This window comes from Helianthus annuus, chromosome 6 (assembly GCF_002127325.2).
Source record: "Helianthus annuus cultivar XRQ/B chromosome 6, HanXRQr2.0-SUNRISE, whole genome shotgun sequence".
NCBI classification, from domain to species: domain Eukaryota; kingdom Viridiplantae; phylum Streptophyta; class Magnoliopsida; order Asterales; family Asteraceae; genus Helianthus; species Helianthus annuus.
The window spans coordinates 77,351,672-77,374,244 of record NC_035438.2 but is presented as its reverse complement, the minus strand read 5'-3'; the positions used below and the strand labels follow the sequence as shown (position 1 = coordinate 77,374,244).

The 22,573-nt window shown below is 36.5% G+C and overlaps 1 protein-coding gene across 1 annotated transcript; it reads left to right on the top strand.

Moving 5' to 3' along the window:
* The first annotated feature begins 12,821 nt into the window (after positions 1-12,821).
* LOC110934485 (cardosin-F) lies at positions 12,822-20,896 on the top strand. Its single transcript, XM_022177497.2, has 14 exons — positions 12,822-13,036; positions 14,642-15,035; positions 15,125-15,182; positions 16,269-16,363; positions 16,460-16,572; positions 18,843-19,011; positions 19,106-19,145; positions 19,227-19,291; positions 19,451-19,564; positions 19,646-19,704; positions 19,912-20,062; positions 20,144-20,263; positions 20,457-20,545; positions 20,652-20,896. Exons 2-14 carry the CDS (start codon positions 14,649-14,651, stop codon positions 20,734-20,736), a joined length of 1,545 nt encoding a protein of 514 aa, XP_022033189.1. The 5' UTR covers positions 12,822-13,036; positions 14,642-14,648; the 3' UTR covers positions 20,737-20,896.
* Positions 20,897-22,573: the final 1,677 nt, after the last annotated feature.

Genomic DNA, 22,573 nt, shown 5'->3' with positions numbered 1-22,573 from the left:
ACTAGATTCAAGGTGTTCTAGGATGATTTCATCATGGTGTTCTTATGAACTTCATGTTTTGGGTTCAATCCACCAAGAACAACTTAGATCTGAACGATTTCCACATAAATAAACAAAGATCTTGCATAGATCTAAACATATTTATGGTGAAAAGGATTGAAAGTTGGTTTTCTAACTGTCTTTCAACTCTTTTACACCCAACGCACTCAAACCGATAGAATCGGAACTTGTTCCTATCTTCTATTCATTCTTAGTGATGTGTTGGTTCAAGATCTGGATTCTATCCAAGAGATTACTGATTTCGGTGAACACGAAACACAGTCTCGAACATTTAAACTGGTAGGACTAGGGAGATTCCTGTCCGATCGGGTCACTAAGTCTTGACGAGGTTTCTGTTGTTTAGAACGTTATCAAACCATCTCGAGAAAACCGCAAAAAACTATCAAAACAACCAAGTAACAAGACGATCAGGCCGCAGGGACGGATTGCCGTCCGATTGGATTGCCACCCGATCGGATTGCCACCCGATCGGATTGCACCTTGGTCCCACACTTAACTTTTACTTCAACTTTTGAGGTTGTGAACATCGAACCGATTGCCATCCGATTGGATTACCACCCGATCGGATTACCAACCCACCATGTGATGTTTGGACTTCAACAATTAAACAATTTTTAACATGTTCATGACAAACGGATTGCCACCCGATCGGATCGCAATCCGATCAAGTGACAAACTGTTGTGAACTTGTTCTCACTAAGTGTCCAACCTATCGGGTTGTCGCCCAATTGAACGGTCGTTCAATCGATCGACCTGAAGGGTAGAGATACTTCTCTGTTTTTAAAATGCTACAACGAAAACTTCAAAATACAAACCATCATACACAAACACATCCATCCCAAACGAGGTAACAATCCAATCGAATGGTCACCCGATCGGATTGCCATCTGATCGGATTACCGTCCGATCCTTTGATACTTTACACCGTTTTACGCGCTGCTTATCGTTTATGCTATCGTTAACTGTTCAGGCTAAACTCATTCTAGCGCTCCCTTCAATCCATCATTGCTGTGAGTATACTCGAACCCCTTTTGCTTTACGCACTTTTGGGTGTTACATACGTTGCTTATTCTAAATCACATCGAACACACTACGCAATACTTTAAACGCTAACCGCTACTGCATGTTATACGTGACTTAATGAATGCTTGTTTGTTATGTTTACACATGGATTGCTGTCTACCTGCCTTAGCAACGATAGTACTATAGTTTGGACTCAGCACCTATTCACTCAAGGGTTGTTAAGGACAATTAATCACATGATTCACAGTGGTGAACATGCATTACGAACTGCCTTGCGCAGTCAACCCGCAGTCATTGGTATTGATAGGATCATGTCGATAACTTACGTTCTTCTTTTCATGCATTGTACGTGCTGGTTATGCGTAAACGATTTCGAACTCTATTATAGCTATTAAACTTGTATGCTCACCTTTACACTATGTGTATTGACTTTTACTCTAACGTATGTGGCAGGTGCTTAAGATGTTAACATGCTTGGCTTGCTGTGAAATCGAGGCTAGGAAAGAGTCTAGAAACAAAGACAATTTATTTTTTTTATTTGAAATCTGAGTTGTCGGAACAGAACTATTTGTCTTGACTTTTGCCTGTAATAACTATGCTACCTTTTTATGTCATGGTATGGGACGTGATGCTTTAAATAATTGGTAATCGTAGTTGTTATGTAAACTTTTGGACAATCTGTTTCGCTCAGTGCCGCGCCCTGATGATTCCGCCATCGGTTTGGGTGTGACATAAAGGGTAGATGGGGTATACTACACCGACCCGTTCGTGCGATGAACAAGAAATCCATACATAGCATAGTATATGCATGTATCATATTGCACAATATGATAATCAAAGAAGACGGACGTGCAATATCTCCGGATTGGGTGCCAGATCCTCCTACACAAGTTCAAGTTCCAGAAAATATCCAACAAGACTTGCGTGATGAAGAAACTCACTTTCGGTTGAGATACGATTTAATCGAACTAGTAGGTTCTTTAGGTTTGGAGTTTCATGACTCGGACGAGGAGTAGAGTTTGTTTAGTATTTTTTTTTAAATTGTAGCCTAAAATATTTCTAGTATGTTAAATTGAACTAGTATGTTTTAATTTTAATGAAATTTATAATTTTAGTGTTTTATTGTTAATTTCTAATTTAAAAAAATTAAAAAAAATTGTGAGTGATGGAATTCCATCACTAGTGATGACCACCGCCACTAAAAAATGCTTGTGAGTGATAGAATAGTGGCTGATGACATGGCGATACTTGATTGGATGCTTGTGAGTGATAGAATTCCATCACTTGTGACCACCCCCACTCCCCTTATGAATGAAACAAAGATGCTCAAAGATCATGAGATGCTAAAGATCCACACATGTCTTGCTGAATTGTAGAGAAGTTCAACCTTTTATTTGGACATTTGTGGAACGAATACACAAACAAATCCACATACGAATGATGTTTCAGTGGATAGAGCCAAAGATGAAATCTTCACTTAATGGCTCGATAACATATAAGGGGAGTGGGGGCGGTCCGTTATGGACGTCCCACCACGCGTGAAACAACAATAGCACACCGCCGCCACCCCTATTATAACGCGTGAACATATCAACGCGTTGATATCATCACGCGTTGAAAACAAATGTCACAGTTTCATTTTTTACCGTTTGGCACAAATTTTTGACCGTTGGGATTTAATTGTTTGAGGGTTTTTTATATAAAATCCAAATTATTCCCCCACTCAATCAAAAAACTCTCCAATTCAACTCAAAAACTCTCCAATTCAACTCAAAAATTCTCCAATTCAACTAAAAAATTATACAACAAACATGGAAGGTTCAAGCAAAAAAGGTGGGGGTTCGAAAAAAAGAGGTTCGGGTACGAAGAAAAAAAGAGCCGACGCGCTTTAGGTTGCAAGACGAACCCGAGCAAGTCTCATCCTTTCAAACCCAACAATATCCACCCTTTCAAACCCAACAATATCCACTCTTTTAATCGCAAACGTCTCAAAACCAACCTTTCGTTCCACCGTTTCAACCTCACCAATTTCAACCCTAATCGTTTCAAAACTTTCAAACCTAACCCCACTAACTCGACCCACTACTAGAAGACAACACCCTCATCCATCATTTTGCAAACGCGTATCGTGAACCACAACAAAGTCTTGACGACGATGAAGATGATGATTACGTTCAAGAACAACAAGAAGAAGAAAAAGAAGAAGAGGAAGAAGAAGAAAATGATGACGTTCAAGAAATTGTCCCAACCGTCCGACAACATTGGACGAGCGAGGAGGAGGTGGCCTTGATGAAGGCGTACTTGCACATCTCCGAGAACAAGAAACATGCCAACGAGCAAAGAAAGGATACGTTTTGGAGACGGGTCATTAATCATTTTAGCCGACTTCCCGGTGCAAAGGAACGAAACATGGACTAAATAACGTCGAAATGGACAGATTTGAAAGGGAAAATTAGTAAGTTCAACGCTTGTTTCATTCAAAAGGTATGTTTTTTATAAAGTTTAAATCTTTTTTTTTATAAACTCTTATTTAAAAAAATACAGTTTTTTTTAAAAAAAATACAGAAAACTGTTATTAAAAAAACAGAAAATAATTTATTAAAAAAAACAGAAAACAGTTTATTAAAAAAAAAGAAAAAATTTATTAAAAAAAACAGAAAACAATTTTTTTTATAAATTACAGAAAACTGTTATTTAAAAAAAAAACAGAAACAGTTTAAAAAAACAGAAAACAGTTTTTTTATAAATTACAGAAAACTGTTTTTAAAAAAAACAGAAACAATTTAAAAAAAAACAGAAAACTGTTTATTAAAAAAAACAGAAAACAATTATTTTTTTTAAAACAGAAAACATAATTTTTTTTTTTAAAATACATAACCTTTTATATTTTTTGTAGAACCGAAATCCACAAAGTGGAGCGAGCGAGGCGACAATCATGCGACAAGCCACCCAAGAGTATTGCGATCTCTACAAAAAGAGGAGTTTTCCACACGTGGCGGCATGGAAAGTTGCGAGAAATCACCTGAAATGGGTCTCGGTTGAGTTGGTTGACATGCGTGGTCCTACGGCTCCAAAAAAAAGAGGAGGTTCGAAAAGATCAAAGACATCCGATTCGACGAACTACACGATTTTCGCGTCGGATAACTTGCCCCAAATGAATTTAAACGAAGACCCCCTTGACGAACCCGATCAACCCGTTGACGACCCCGTTGAAGAAGATACACCTACAAGGCCACGCCGCAGGAGAAGTGGTGAATCGTCAAGCAAAGGAAAGGAAGCGGTGGCGGAGTCGATCTTTAGAATCGAAGAGGCGAAATTGGCGCAATACAACGAGGCCAAACAAAGAAAAGAAAAAATTATGACCGTAAAAGTTGAATGCGAGTAGGCTTACATGGGACACTTGAAAACGGTAGAAAGACAAAATGATTTAAAAATCTTGTGTGAAAAGCACGCCCATCTCGACGAACCGTTTAAGTCAATTGTAATTCAACAAAAGCGCGAGATTTGCGAAAAGTGGGGTTGGGAGATGCCACCCCTTTAATTTAAGTTTTTTTTCCAATATTTAGTTGCTTTTTATTTTGCTATGTAATTTATTTTTTAATTTTAATGAAATTTATAATTTAGTGTTTTATTGTTAATTTTAAAATAAAAATTAAAAAAATTTGTGAGTGATAGAATTCTATCACTAGTGACCACCGCCACTACAAAATGCTTGTGAGTGATAGGCTGATGACATGACAGAAGTTGATTGGATATTGTGAGTGATGGAATTCTATCACTAGTGACCACCCCACTCCCCTGACAATTTCAAAATTTAGCACCCTAGTTCATATGTGTTTCTTAAGTTTATATTTCTTAAATTCTAGCTCAGATATGTGGTAGATGACTAGAGCGACCAACTGAAAGCCCTAGCATGGGGGCCATGGCATTATATTTGTACTATGTATACATGAGGAATATTTTTAAAATAGATATATGTTCTATATTCAAAACATGGTGCTCAACAGGACATCCATAATTATGGTGTACGTGTAAATGGGACTTTGTGCACTGGGTCTAGGTATGACTATTTCGGAATTTAGATTGCTCGGTGAGGTTTTAGAGGTGGAATATTACGACAACGACCATTGCTTTGTTGTGCTCTTCAAGTATACTTGGCTTGATAGTAGCCATATAGTTAAAGCAGATCCAAATCATGGTTTGTGTTGAGAAAAGTAACATTTCAGTTATAACTACTGATGAGTTCTGATTAAATAAGCAAACCACTGTTTGAGACTAAACAAGACAAACAGCTGATGGAACTCTAAGCACTGCTTGTGATCAAACACTGATGGTGATTAATAGCTGAGAGTAACAACTGATGGTGGTAAAACAGCTGCTGTTGAAATAAGCAGTAGATAGCAAATCAGTAGTTTGAAATGCTGTTGAGGAGTAGATCAGTGATTGAGGTATTGGAGAGCAGTTGTTTAGATACAAGGTATGATACTTACATTCTTGTAAGTTCAGGGGGTGTTTGTGGAAATTCTTACAACGGATAGTTGTAACTGAATTTGGGCGTTTAGTATAAATAGGGGTTTGCAGTAGGTTGTAGTTAATTGATTACTTTCAAGTTCTTTGTAATTTCTTTTCTTGTAATTCATTTTCATATTCAATAAGATTCAATCGTTAATCGTTGATTCAATTCTCGGGGTTGTTTTTCTAACAGTTTGGTCGATATCAAGGATAAAGCAGGCTTAAAAAAACTGATGACTTGTTCATTTTAACACGACAAGCAGAACAAGTGTATTATCCTTTGATGGAAAAGGATTTGATAGATTGGTGGGTGTTGGCAAAATAAAGCCAAACGAGAAATATTAGTCAACAGAATGTGTTAGTAGTCATCGATGGTGATAATATAGATTGAGAACAATTTTTTTCAATGAAAGGGCAAATTATTAAACATGCAAGGTCATCGAAGTTAGCATTACCGGCAATGAGCATACTAGCGACAAGGAAGAACTTGAAGATAAAGTTGATCTAGAGACTAGAGATGAACCTGTTTTGTCTAATCATTCTTTTGAAGGTTAACTTGAAGATAAATATAGTTTATAGACCGAAGGTAAACCTATTTTTTCAAATCATTCAGAATGAGACCGAAGATAAATACACATGGACTCAAACACTAAGGTGGTGTTTGTTTTTTCAGATGTAAAAGGTCTGCAGTCTGCGGACCACATCCGTCTGCACGAGAAAAGGTTGACCAAATGTCTGCGGAGTGTAATAAAAAGAGTGTTTGATTATTTCACCTATTTACCCCACATCTGCAAACTTTTTTTCCCTTTCTCTTCTCCCAAACCCTTTTCTCTTGAACATTTCAGATCTGCAAACCACCTACTCAAACCCAGCTAACCTCTCTTCTTCTCTCTCCGGTTGTTTTCCGGCGAAGCCATACAAGAAATGAGCCCCAAAAACCCTTTCCACCGTGTACCAGAACCACCCTTAGGTGGCCAGAAAAAAAATCCGGTAGTATCATCGTCATCTCCGGCAAGAAGCTCTTCCCAGAGAGTAGTTTTCTGCCCAACAACAGCACCGACAGCAACATCTTTAAACGACAACAAACGGCCCTTAAAAAAGAAATCATAAGCGGTTGTGAACATGGAGTTGTTGGAGACAGAAAACTCAAAGTCAGAAGACACAGGCGACGCTGGCTGTGGAGCTGGGGGAGGTGTTGTCGGTGGCTGTGGATGTAACGCCCGGCTCTTTTGTACTTTCCATTTTTAGAAGGTTTTGTTCGTATTTCTATTTTTTGGAAACTTTGCATTCTTGTAATCGTTCCCTTCTTTGTAATCATTGTCAAACCGAGACTTGGATCATTAATGAAGCTTATATTTTGTTACATCTATGTTAAACGCATTCTATGTATACTCGTGAGTTCGATTTGGTGAATCAGTCTATGTTTAATCGTGATTCTTGGAAACTATGTGCGAAACTTGTAATTAATCTAAACTTATGCATGGAACGTATTTTGAACGAGAACGACACTTGAATGGATACTTATACACTTGTTTATACTTGGTTTATACTTCTCATACTTAATCGTATCTTAAACAATGCCTTTATGGCAAATATGGCCCTTAAAATACCTTAATCGCATCAATACACAACTTCAGGGGCCAAATTGTAACTTTTGAAACTTATATCCGGAACATTAAAGGCGCGCGGCCCGCGTGGACTTACCCTGTCCCCTTACGCGGCCCGCATGGGCTTCAGATTCGCAGAAACACATTCAGCGGCGTTTTGACGCGATTTTGCACGAAATCCTAAGTTCTAACACTCCCCAATCACCTCTAATCCACCTCTAAACACCTCCAATCATGCTCAAACTCTTCCACTATAAATATACACCTTCTCCAAGCATTTCTACACTTTCAACACTCACAAATCACTCCAAATTCACTCTCAATTCAGCTGTAAATCTGCATTTTCGGACAGATTCATACTCTTGCACAAAAGTGAGTATAACTTGCTCATTTCTTAACGAAATCACTCGATTCTTCTTCCTACTTGCTTGGATAATCATGGGGTTTGATTCCTTGACTTCTCCTTGGAGAAATCAGACCTGGAATTGCTCCGAAATTGTCCACAAACTTTCTGTTTTGTTTCAAGTTCTTCAAAAGTTTGTTTAAACTCATCCAACTTGTGTCTAACACATCTCAAGCTTATGTCCTAATGCTTACAACCTCTCTTATGGTTGGTAAAGCTTAAAAACAAGGTTGAGACACTATAAATCAGAGGTTAAAACCTCAAATACTTTCTGTTTTATTAGGGTATTTCACCCACAAGTCATGTTCAAGCTTGGTTCTTGATGAGAAGTGATTATGGAACAACTTGGGTTGTTCCAACATAAAATCCTCACATGATTTGATGATTTCTCTTTAGTTAGATTGTTTGTATTATTGTACTAAACCTAGTTCGTGACCCTCCTTGGTTGTCTTTACATCAAGTGAAGTGGTGAACATTCAAGGGGTCCCTAAATGGGAGCATGTTCTTCCTACCCCATACATGACATTCATGAATGACTCGAGGTACCTAAACGAAGATCCTAATCTTCTACCTCCTACTTGAAATATTGAACTTAATAATATGTAATACTTAAATATATATACACACACATTCGAACCTTTAATATTAAACTTGTGTTTATATGTTAAAGTAGTAGAATGACATCTAAGACTTAACACTCCAAGTATGATTCTAATGGGCTTACTACCCATGAAATACAATATAACCCTAGTGGTTACGTAGTGTCATACAAGAGTATAAGTCAAGGATGATTATTTTGATATCCTACTTTATGCTATGTTAAACTCCAAATTATAATCTTCCGTTATACGCCAAACTCACACACCTACGTTTCCTCATGTAGAAGGACAAGGTGCTCCAAACTAATTCATCCACCAAACTTGCTCTCGGAACTTCAAGTCAAGACTTGTAAACCGTGAGTATACTCGAACCCATTTTACTTTTAAACACTTTGGGTGCAACATGTATTCTATATTAAACGCACGTGACACTTGAAACTTATTTGAAACATGCTCTATCCTTTTAAACATGAAACTTGTGAAACTTGAGACTATTTTGTGCTATGTGAACGTTTAATCTTTGTGTGTAGTTCCGCCTTAACAATGGTAGCGCTATAGGGGTAATGCACCTCCCCGTTAGTCTTTGGGGTATTGTTAGGAGGAGACATATTAACCTCCCGTGAAACTTTGGGTTAGGTGCTTTAACGCATTGGAAACTTGGGCTATCACTTGGACTGCGTAAACTAGCATGGTTGAAACTATTTTAATATGTTCATGTTGGATACGAGTTTTTATTCTATTATGCTATGTAAACAAATTTGTATACTCGCTCTTTGCTTTTGCATTGAAACTCTATTTTAATACATGTTGCAGGTTGATTATTGAAGTATGGATGATTGATGAAACAAGTTTAGGGTGGACTAGATACACACCTAAATTTATCTATCTTTTGTTGTTATGATTTTGTTGAAACAATGTTGTTATCTCCTTTTGAATTTGTATGACATTTAGTATTGCAATGAAATTTGAATTAAATTAAATATTGTCACATAGTGTTATGACGTCTCTAGCAATCTATACACACTTCGTCTCATTCCGATGTTTCCGCCATCGGTTGGGGTGTGACAGTGGAGGAGGAGGAGGTGGTGACCGGCGGCGTGGAGGTGGGGGAGGTATCTGTGTTTTGAGATTAGGAGGAGATGGGTGGAGAGAGGGTTAGAAGAGGTTGAAGGAGGAGGGAAAACATTGGATCATGTCTGCGTGGGAAGAGGACGCGCCGAGATTTGAAGACATTTTTTAATGAAATGTCTTTTAGAAAACAAACGGTCTGTAGAGCTAAACGTCTGCGCGACGCAGACATAAGACATCAGAAGAGGTTTTGCTGAAAAAAAAAAAACACCCCCTAACAAGGTGCACGGTATTATTCTAATTCATGTGTCATTTTGTAACACGTGTTAAGCGGTACAATACTCCAAAGGTGGCTAAAGTGGCGATAAGTTTTCCAAACTATGTATATCTTGTTTAATAAGACCGATTGAAGTATTTTATATTAATTGTAAGATTGCTATTAGTGTGGGCGGCCACTCTTGGACATATGTTAGAAACTTAGAATAACTAAAAAGTTTGATTGACATTGCATTTTTAAAACTATAATAACTATTTATTATTAAGTAATGAGATTGGGAGGGAGACTAACAAAAAATAAAGGAGAAGCACTCACTCTCGTAAATGTTTTCCAAACTAAGCATTTTGGTAAATACATTTCTATCAACACCCTTATGTGAAAAAAGCTTGTCATTTCAATGCATTTCCAAGTAAATTAGTGTGCACTAAACCTTTAGACACTTTCATCGCCCAAAATAAGTGCTTACACTTGTAGATCCTTTTATTACCGTCTATTCCCATTTACTTTGGACAATAGTTTTGCCTAATCTAGAAATATTTCTGAACGTCGTACAGATGCACTTTTATTACCGTCTATTCCCATTAACTTTGGACAATAGTTTTGCCTAATCTAGAAATATTTCTGAACGTCGTCCAGATGTAGATGTTGCCTGTGACATATTGTGTGATGATTTTTGTGATTGTGTTCAAAGTTCGGGCAAGATTCTCCAAAGTCTGTTTAAGCTCTACAAAGTGTCTACCAGATTTCTCGCTAGTTTCCTCTAGTCGATTTTCCCTACTCCTTAATAGCGTTCTCTAACTCTTGATTACGTGTTGCCATATTGCAGATTAATTTATCGGATATAATTCTTCGGTAAAAGTAGGATTGATAAATCGCTTAACACCAATATAAGGAAGAACAAGTACAACAAAGAGAAGATATGTTTCTAACAGAGTGATTGCTCTTTCTTATTAACGAACTATGTATCATTGATCAACTAATTTCGGTAGTTGACATACAATTAAACCCCATTCCATCGACATCCCCTGAACTATACTTTCTAGCTAATCCTATATCATATTTTGCGGTTTAAAGGGCGGCTCGGGTTGAATTCGGTGGAGAAATATAGGGTTTTAAATTTTTGTGTCCAGTTTTATAGAGACAATCATCAAATTTCATCATGGGTAAAGCACCTTGAGGTAAAAAATTAGAACTAAAAACCCACGAAGAGAACTAATTATATGTAAAACTATGAGCCCAATTCATCTATAGAACATATATGTAATTTTTTTAACATGCATGATAAGACTCAGCCACTTCTTTAAACATCTGACTTTAAAATGAAAACCCTTGGTTGTACCGTTCAATTGGTTTTCCAAATCGTAACCCGTGAAGCAAACCATACATCCCTTAAGTCGGCTGAACTGGCCGATTAGAATGGTTTAGGTAATTCAGTCGATTTGAATGGTCTTTGAAACCCCTTAACATCGCCCTTTAGTGATCTTTCAGTAAAAAAAATATATGTAGGCGAAGTTTTTACCAAACTCCTTTACACCATGGACCTTCTACTACCGAGTATTACTACTTTCACTAAAAATATACACATCTCTAATCATCATAGTCGCTGAAGTTCTCCGATTTGTAGTTAGGCCATCGAAGGAAATACACATCTCTAATCGTCAAGGTAGCTAGTTGGTAATATCCATTAGAGAATCTTATAGGTAAACAATCATTAAACTATTATGTTATAAATATAATCTGTACATCACTACTCGCTAGAGGATTGTTCTACTAGTTTTTCATAATGTGAATTGCTGTTAAAGAAAAATATCAGCCCATAATTCCAAAGATCCGTTTGTAATTGCCTTCTGAAAACACGGACGAAGGAATTTGTAGCGGATTATTTCGAGGTAGAAGAAGGTACTCTTAAGGATTGCCGATGAAATTTAATACCTTCTTTTATAGTGGTGTGTCACACCTTTTTAACTCGGTTTCATCTACCAGAAGGTGTTTATTACATGATCCAGCAATTTGTATCGTGTGAAAGTCACGTCCCTTTTGTTGCTCCTATGCATGTAAATTTTCCGTTTAAAGTTTGTTTCGTTTATTTGACTTGACCCCTTATGTTTATGTGTGTAATCATTTCCAATCCTGTATATTATCTACTTGAATATTGTGGCCACATTCATTTTTCTATAACTTCGTGTTTTAATTTCATAGCCCCGTTTATATTGTATGAATATATAACGTATTATATCTGACCATATGAAATGAAATTTAATATGATCAAACAACGTTCTATCTGAGTTCAATGTGTTCGTACCAAATAAAAAAAAACAACACTTTAAATTAATTGTTTCACTCACAACTATTTGATATGAAGTTTATTTGAATAAATGATAACTAAGGGCGGAATAAGAGAGGGTCTACTAATCCCTGATTATGAAAATATGTTGAATTTTTATTTTTAATGTATAGAATTTGAAATTTTTTCTACGATAATTAACATGATTTTAGAATTTTTAATTGTAACCTGTAGAAAATAGAGCCATATGACCCTTAATAAAGGAGTTATGGGTTCTATCATTAGATAATTGATAAAATATCAGTTAGTTTTAGTTGTTCTTAGACTATGCACAACTTTATAAACAGGGTTATCACATTATTTCATATAAATACTTAGAAATCACTAGTTATCATGAATAAATTTGGTGTATTTATAAATACAATTCTTGTTTTAATTTTTTTAACAACATATTCATCACTAAATTATTTATTTTAATAATCGGTTTATTTGCCGTCTTTTCAAAACAAAAATAATAATCTATTTATTTGTAATATATTACAAATACATGTAATAAGCCACACACTATATACTTTTAAACATCACATACATGAAAAAAACTACGAATACAAGTTTTATAAGCTAAAGTAATATAACAGATATAAATTAATAAATATAATCTTCTTTTTTTCAAACATATCAAGTAAAAAAAATGGTTTTGTCCACACCATCTTAGTGTATTGATAGCGAAACTCACTTTTACTCTTGACTCTTTAGTCTTTACTCACTTGTTATCTAAAGCGGGTGCTTTTCGGTGGCGGATCTAATAACTTTTTTTACTAGGTTCCTTTTAGTAGATTATCACTAATTCTCACTATCATACAAGGTTTTCACTAATTTTTTTCCATTTTTTCCAAACCGAATGGGTTCTTGGGAACCTACAAAAGTGGCCTAGATCCGCCTCTGGTGCTCTTGCGATAATGTCACGACTTTTGAGTACAGTTAGACTAATTCAGAGAACAAAAGAGAACCATTGTCAAAATTACAAGGGGCAAATCACACAGTTTGAAATCTCGTGTGAGAGAGCAACACGTATTAATCTACAATAGAGTTTCATTGTTAGAACTGTAAAGCAAGTGCATTGAGTCATATACGTACACACTCACTCTAGAGTTTCTTGTGAATTCGTCGTGTCTTTCAGGTGGATCATAAGCTCGATCGAGGGTATGATAGAACCCTACGCTCCATTTTCTTTGAATTTTTTTCAATGTTTTTATGCATTTATCGTATAAATCAAAAGAAGCGAAGATAAGTGTTTGGTTATTTATTTATATATGTTTTGCATTATTTGAGTTATTGGTTTTGGATTGTTATGTTGGTATAATTAGTTTGTTATAGTAGGTTTAGGTTTGGTTGTGTTTAAATACCAGGTTATGTTTAGATTGTAGGTGTCGAGGTTTCGTGAGTTCATTAAAATAAAGGAGTCGATATTGAAGGTTTGGAATCAACCAACTTGTTTGTGGTGTGTTTATCTTCTTCGATTTTGATTTAGTCTGGGCGAACAACATTCCTTCGAGTTGTAGCATTCATAACCATTATTGTAGTTTAGTTTTTAGAATGTTGTCATTCTCTATGCATTTACCATGAAAATACCAGGGTAGTGTTTCGCATGCAGATAGATTGCAGGAATGAGAGGTGGAATATGATAGATCGTTGTGAGAGAATAAAAAAAAAAGTGTTTGATTGGTCAATAGAATGAAATCACCTATTTCACAATGATTCCCATTCCTTCTAAACACCCCACATTCATTCCATCCGCCCCTACTGTTTTCTTTGTTCGTTACATCCCATCTTTTACACTTCATCACCACCGCCACCATAAATTGAGGGTGATGTGAAGGTCGGGTGTAGAGGCTCATCTCCGATGCAACATGTTGCCTGTCATGGGAGGCGTTTTCCTTTTCATTGTATTTATTATATAAGTATAAATAAAAAAAAAGCTTAACCATAAGCTTTAAATGCATGGTTTTAACAACACCAATAGTTAACCAAAATTACATACTAGCATATAAAAAAACAAGAAAGTTTAAATTAGCTTGTCAATCTCTACATGAGCTAGCGTTTGTATAAAGTCAACACATGACGAGGGAAAACATTTTATAACTTTAATAACTAATTTCTTTTAAAATAAAGCATATAATCAATTAAATAAAGGCATATTGACATTTTAAATCTTACCCCTTAATATTAAAAGAGTCATTGTAGAACAATTTGATATAAAAAGAGAGATATACAACTTCACTTAATTTTGAAGTTGTACGTTTGACACGAATAATTTATGGGAAATCATCAACATAGTCATAGTTATGTTGACTCGAAAAATTATCAAAATAGCCATGACAGCTGTTAGATTACCACTTAACTAGAGATAGACACGTGTCCTCTTGGCGCAGAAGGACAAAAAAGTGGCGCAAGATAGCACCGGAGAGAATGGTGCAAGAGAAGATGGCGCAGCACATGTGAAGGGCTTGGCGCAAGAGATGAATGGTTAACGTAGGAGCAGAATTCCATATTAAAGATTGCGCATAAGAGTAATGTGTTGCGCCATGTGGCGCAGGAGACTGAAAGTCAAGGCTATATTGAAATTCAAAAAAGTCATGGCTATTTTCATAATTCTATTGTTCAATGCCTCAGTGGAGCTATTTTGGTGATTTTCACATAATTTAAAGTAAAAGTCATAGGATGGTACCCATATCTAAATGATTGTGATGAGTTAAAAATGATTTGTAACACATGGCTAACCATATTTATATGTGGATTGACTTGTAGTTTTGACATGGGAAGAACGCTAGAAACCATAGTATTTTTTGTGTTCTTATCAACCCTTTTGCATACTCTCGTCTTTTCCACGTCAACCGACGGTCTTGTTAGGATACAACTGAAAAAAGCGAGATCTGGTGGAACCACTCGTATCGATTCATATTCAAGTTTGTATGAAGATGACCACGATGATGATTATTTGAACACACTCATTAAGGAGTATGGTACAAATGTTGATGATCTTCAAGATTCCCAAAGGTCTGATATAGTAGCACTAAAGAACTATCGAGATGTTCAATACTTTGGCGAGATCGGCATTGGCACCCCACCACAGAAGTTTACTGTGATCTTTGACACTGGTAGTGCTAACTTATGGATACCGTCATCAGAATGCTCATCTTCAGTAAGTTTTTCATGCATAATATATGCTAAATGAAACATCTTTGAGTATGATTGGAACTTTAAAGCAAAAGGATTATGCTAATGCAATAGGTTTGCCTTTTCCACTCAACATACAATTCAAGTGAATCAAGCACCTACAAAATGAATGGTTAGTTACCTTAATGCCTTAGTTTTCTATTTTAGTTTGAATTTGCACATGATTCCACTATGATATATCATGAACTTTTCTTATTCGTAGGTTGTGTAGGTTGTTTAGGACGAGATCGTACTTCTATGTTTTTTTTGGAATTTCTAGGCAGTTCGCTACCCTAAAAGTGAAATCGGCAAGCAAACTCCTTTAATTTTTGGTGAAAGGTGGTTAAGTGAAAAGCTCTACGGAGTATGCTTGTCACCCAAATGAACTTACCGAGTTCGCTTATAGGATTAGCGAACAGACACCTTAAATTGGTACAAAAACAAAATTGAATTTTTTTTTTACAAGTACACAAACGCACCACATACCGGGTCATTGTTTCAGTCCCAAATATGCTAGTCGTTATAAAGACGATTGCAGCCAATGAAACAAACGTATTTGTTATCATCATTCTTTTATGCAGAGCATTTCCCCGGACCCCACCAAGGGGGCGATGCTCCTTGGAACCCTGGTCATCTTGGGGCTTCTCTCCCTTGAACAACAGGGTTTGTTTTTGTAAAAAATCATAATAATCTCAAACAATCATGTACTCCACACCAAAACTGTAAAGATGTTTATTATGATAATACTTTTGTTTTAAGTAAATCCAGCTAAACTAAAATGACTTGATGAAACTAAAATTATCAACACTTCTTATTTGCTTGGTTCAACAACCATGTCCATTTCGCAGTTGGTCAGAAAGTGTATGAAAACAAAACCACCAAGTTTCAACTTGACCTGCAACACCAACTTCGAATTAATTTGTGATATGTCGAAAATATCATTCGTTAAACAAGATAACCACGTCAATGATCTATCATGTACAATAGCGTATAATATAGCTTTGGGGATTCTTCTTTCTTATATAAAATATGAGTGCATCATCTGGTGATGTCAAGAATGCACATGTAGCAAGTGTTACCTTTCTCTACAATGTCATCTCATTACATGTCCCATCTAATACAAACATGCAATGGTGTTATATATTAACCATGATCATTTTAACTCAAATGTTATGATTCTGAACAAGTTTTCTACAACTATTGGTTGACATTCTTGCAGGTAAACATGCTGCTATTGATTATGGTATTGGATCAATATCTGGATATTTCAGTGAAGACAACATCATAGTTGGTGGTCTAGTTGTTGAGAATCAGGTGAATTTGGCAACCATGTCCTCAAGTTTTTTGAAGCAAGAGTAGATGAGGTGAATATTATCAATTTACTAAAGTTTGAAATAATTGAATCATCAGGAGTTCATCGAGGCAACAAGGGACGTTGGTATGCCCTTTTTAGAAGGCAAGTTTGATGGTATCCTTGGGCTTGGATTCAAGGAAACATCCGTTGGCAATGTTGTCCCAATATGGTATGTTTAGTTTCTATACTTTTACAACTATTTTTGACTTAAGATATTGTCCTATTTGCTATGGTTCTCTAGCATTTCTGGTGTCTTAGTTGAAATGATGATGACATTCAATAGCAACAACAACCATACACAGTATAATCCCACCCATAGTCAGACTATTGGCAGGGTCTAGGGAGGGTGAAATGTAGGCAAGCCTTACCTCTACCCCAAAGGTTAGAGATGTTGCTTCTAGTGAGACCCCCAACCCTAAAGCAATATCCAACCATAAAGTCAAATAAAACATGTATAACTATACAAAAGCTGCTGATAAGACTCTACCTTGTCAACGAGTCGACCCATATGGGTCCAATGGGTCCCGATTCTATTAGCTTGACCCAGTTAATCAAGAACAAGTATTAGGGTTGAATTAGTGGGGGGTTTGAATGCTATTGGAGTCAAAGTCAAGAGGAGAGTAAAGGGGCTAAATTTAGGGGCTGAAGTTTAGGATTAGAAACTCTAGTATTTTTCATTTAAGTACTACATTCCTGTTCTATTTGGCTATGTCTTATTTATTTGGATTGTCTAGTGTTTTTGTATTGGAGATTAGCGCCTCTCAAATCGGGCCAACTATCTTAATATTTCAATAAATCAGTCTCTTGTTTTCGAGTATATATCATTTGGTTCCATTGCCGGGAAATCGAAGCAAATATCCAGAATAATCAGATCAAAATGGGAGGTTCAAGACTTGATCTGATTGTTGTCTAGTTAGCAACAATTGCAGCATGATTAGATGCTATTTTTGAAACAATGAAGAATAAAATTGAAGCAATCAAGGCTCGGATGTATGGAAAACCAACCAGCAACCAAGCACCACCACCAGCACCATCTGCACCTCCCACTCTCACCAATTATGGAACCACCGTTGCCCATATCAATACCAAATTAGTCCATTGTCACCACTCCTCCACCCAAGCAAATGCCCTATATGACCAAAAAATACACGGAGAACCAAACCTTTCAACCATCATCACACTCAGTCCACCACCAACACTCGTTACATCCATGATTTCAGCAACAAACACCACCCCAAAACCAGCCTCCAAAGCAGTGTCAACCAGCCTTGAGCACGACTACCCCTCGTGAACATATAAAAGATCCCACCCGCAACAACCCCCACAACATCCGTTGGTTGCCATTGAAAAATGAAGAATTGAGTTCCACCGAATGACAACCATGGCCAACCATCGAGACTGCACCATATGTTGTGACAAGGCTTGAATGGCATCCACCATGGGGTATTCAATTAACGACTAGTACATATCAGTTTTCTCCTAATTGACTTGAGGACGAGTCGTTTCTCCGGGCAGGAAGTATTGATAAGACTCCACCTTGTCAGTGGGTTGACCCATCTGAGTCCAATGGGTCCCGGTTCTATTATGTTGACCCAGACAATCAAGAACAATTATTTAGGGCTGAATTAGTGAGGGTTTGAATGCTATTAGAGTTAAAGTCAAGAGGAGAGTTAAAGGGTTGGATTTTGGGGCTGAAGTTTAGGATTAGTAACTCTTTTATGTTTCATTTAAGTACTACATTTCCTGTTCTATGCTATGTCCTGCTTATCTGGATTATCTAGTGTTTTTGTATCGGAGATTATTCCCTCTCGAATCGGGCCAACTATCTTAATATTTCAATAAATCAACCTCTTGTTTTAGAGTAACTATCAGTCGCACATCCAGAAAACATAGCGTCTAGGAACACATAATAGGGACAAATAACACACAATGTGGACACGTAAAGCAACAATAACAAGCTAAGGCCACATAAAAAAATACAGAGCTAAGCTCTTGAGGCAAGATGCTAAAACAAAGTCACACCATCCTTCTAAGTATCCTTAACCTTAATCCTACGTCTCCATTAACTCCTATCCTCGGCCATGTCCTTCGAAAGATGATGACATTCAATATAAAAGGGAAAATGATGAAAAACAAAAGGGAATAATTTATACACCACTAAAACTATTTTACTAGAAAAACCTATGGTAAAATAGCACCCACAAAAATGGTGATTTGTGAAGAATTTTTGTTTATGTTCAAATTACCTCTCAAAAGAACTTTTTCGACCTAACCATTATTGTTTAATCCCCAATTATGTCAGATCATTATAAAGATTGCAACACTTGAGCAAAATAATATATATTTCTTTTTGTCAAGTACACGTGTATAGGTCGCCAAGAGGAATATCATCTGGCATTCTTTTCTAATCTATCAGTATCTAACTTCAATTATGTACAGGGACAATATGGTCAATCAACATTTAGTTAGGGAGCGCGTAATTTCATTTTGGCTTAACAGAAATGGTGACACAGACGAAGGGGGTGAAATTGTCTTCGGGGGTGTTGATCCAAATCATTATAAGGGTATGCATACTTATGTTCCAGTCACTGAGAAGGGTTATTGGCAGGTTCTTTCATCTAGTCCAAAACTCTTGTTCAATAGTATAGTACTATAAATATATATTGAATCATAAATCTATATGTTGCTTGATTCTTGTCTAGTTTGACTTGGGCGACATACTTATTAATGGGAAACAAACCGGTATGCATTTGACAAACACTTTAGTTAACTATAAACTGGAATTTTTTTTTATCGTGGGTCACGTGTTATTTTTTCTTGCAGGTATTTGTAAGAGTGGGTGTTTAGCGATTGCTGATTCAGGAGCTTCATTGATAGCAGGTCCAACAGTATGTACCTTTCTATTTCTTGATATTCTAACGTACACTAAAGGATCTTGTCATTCACTTTTACTCTATAAGTCATTAAATTTATATTTAAGTTCTTCAAAGTAGGTGATGATATTATTGCCATACGTTTTTTGAATTTTAAGTACACGCTTGTTTCAGGCTATGATCAACCAGATTAATCTTGCCATTGGGACTAATGGAATATTTGCGGATTCATGCCGCATGGTGGTTACTTTATCTGGAAGACTAATATTTGATTCACTTGGAGCCTTGGTAAACCACTTTTGATATATTCTTATACTGAAATATGATTAGATGTTTCGATTTCTTACCATAAGTTTTGTTTCGAACCAGATTGACCCAAAAAAGCTATGCATCCCATTTGGAATCTGTTTAGGAAACCACAAAGCCAGGTCAGGTTTATTTGGTGTTTTAGCCAATTAAGAACCATAATTAGTTTAAGGTTTTCATGATATTTACATATGAGGCACATGATAGTCACGACAAACAACATACAGTATATCATTACGACATTATCATTAAGCCTTGTAGGGTGATATTACCCTTTTGCACCGCATTTATGTATAGATTTGGCCATCTCCTATGATGTGCATGTGCAGTGCCAAAACTGAGAGTGTAACCGATAAGAGTAATGGTGTGTTTTCTGGACTGCAAGGCAACCCAATGTGCATAATCTGCAAACTAGTGGTGGGGTTGATGCATACTGGGATTGTGGTAAGCCGGGATACTGTTATAAAACTCGTTGGCGATGTGAGTTGTTTATCTTGTTGTTTTATGTTGTTTAGTACATACATCATTGTTGTTTTTCATTTGACGAATCCCAACTTGCAGCTATGTAACCTTGTTCCCATCCCGTTTGGAGCGTCCGTAGTTGACTGTGCTAGAATTCCATTTATGCCTGTTATTACATTTACGATTGGTGGAAAACAATTTGAACTTTCTCCGGATGAGGTATCATTCTTCTTAAACTCGGTGTGTATTTAATTTTAGGGGGCTTGCTATACACAAGTCGTTGACAATCCAATCCCACGATGTATTCATACGACTGTTTGAGGTTGTCCCTAATGAGTTTGAAGGCTATGGCTTACGTCATAGTCCGTCAAACTCCTTACAAAACCTCATAACCTTTTGGCCTTTCTTGCAGTACATACTTACAATTGGCAAGGGTGCTGATATGACATGTGTTAGTGGTTTCATTTCTTTGGATTTTCCCCATCCTCGTGGCTCGTTGTGGTATGTGTTTCTGTTATGTGTTGTTCGGGTCCATATGACTAAAGAGATGGAATTCACATTTTCCAAACTCAAGTTTGATGGACTTTTCTTGATTCTTATGCTGCAGGGTACTAGGTGATGTCTTCATGCGTCGCTACCACACTGTATTTGATTATGGAAATCTGAGAATGGGATTTGCGGAAGCCGCATGAAACACATCATGTCTTAACTGTAGGCGTAACTTGTTCGGTTCGCTTTAACTTCTTTGCTCATATCTTGTAAAAGATTGTAACTTTTAGTACTTGTAATGTGGTGGAACGTTTGCCTTAAGAGTTTTCTCACAAATATACACATCTTGGAGTTGTTGGCTAATGATGTACCATAGATCCACAACGGGACGCAGTGGGATAATATATAGTTATTGGTGTTGCCACTCGTGTTGGCATGATCTAAATGACATCACCACACCTCATCTAGACTCTAGAGACAACACCACACATGACATCTAATTATGGTGTTGTAACACCTCTTTCCGAATTAGGAGAGATGTGCCACAATTACAGAATTAGTACAATATTAATTGCACCTCAAACTTTAGATCATATACAAATAAAATAAATGTTAAACATCCTTTAAAAAATCTATTACTATACCTTTTGACCTTTAATCTTCCTATGATCCTTCCAAAATGCACTCTTCAAGTATCATGAGGCAACTTTGAGAACCTACCATGGAGAGACAATGCAAATGAGTAAAAGCTCATTGAGAACATAAATGGAGCCCAAACAAATCCCGTAACGAATACGACTGCTACAACACCTGCTACAATATATCTATGCTCGAACGCAGACAAACACAAACATATGTAACTTAACATGTTAAACACATAAACGGAATAACATACTTACCGCTTTATAGATTATACCAAGTAGCGGAGATGAACACATACAAGTCCAACAGGAATCAGATACAACAAAAGATCTAATATGAAGATATAACATAACTCCTAATTTAAGCTCATTTTTTTATAACAAGTCAATAAAACCTTATAATTAGGACCAAAAAGATTTCTTATGATACTTTTGGAAATGTACTTTAGAACTTGTATTAATAAAATTTAATGCTACATTTAGTAAAGTAAATTTGGAGGTATGCATGTTCTTTAATTTATGAAAAATAATATAAGCATCCGAAGTACTACAACATCTTATCAACCGTTAAAAATAGTGCATCATAATCATTATTTCAATTCCTTAGCTTATATGTTTGATAATAATGTTATTTTTTTCTTGTTACATGTATTGGTTATTGGACCTGCTGAGATGTATTGGGCTTTGCTGGTTTAGGCTTTAGAGACTTGAAGAAGACTGAAGACTCATTTGGGCATAAAGACTTTGAAGGCTTTATAAGTTGGCTCCGGGTAATAACCATATCACTGATTATTCGGGTCGTTGATGTCCGAGTTCCTTTATAAGTGTGTTGGTAGTTCACACTTGGTGATTATCTAAGATATTTTGTTTCTCTCTCATTAGCTCTCATTTGGGCGATCTAGGGTTTCAAACCGTGAATCTTTCTGATTCACAGTTAGTTTTGATTCTTTTGTTCGTTGTGATGATCATCGTGTTGATGATCCTCTGAGAGTTTGAGAGTGTAAATCTTAGTTCATATTTTGTATTGTATTTCTGGATATTCATCTTCTAGGCTTTTATAAAGATCTGGGTTGGGTATCTTGGTATTTGTACATTTGTTACCATCGTTTTGACATGGTATCAGAGCAATAACGCTCTTGGTGTATTTCTTGTTTCCGTTGTGAAGTTAGGGTTTGTTCAGATCGTACATCTGTACAAATCAAAGTGTGGTTTGTTAGATCTGAGGAGTCTTGGTAGTTCAGATATATCTGCCGACTCCAGATCTTGACTCTTGGGGTTCTCGAAAAGTGTGCCGGTGCAGAACAGAAAAACCCTAACTCTAGGGTTTGTGCATACTGATTGAGAAGAAGATAATACTCGTTGGTCTCTGTGTTCTATACGAATGCAGGGCAAACCACCA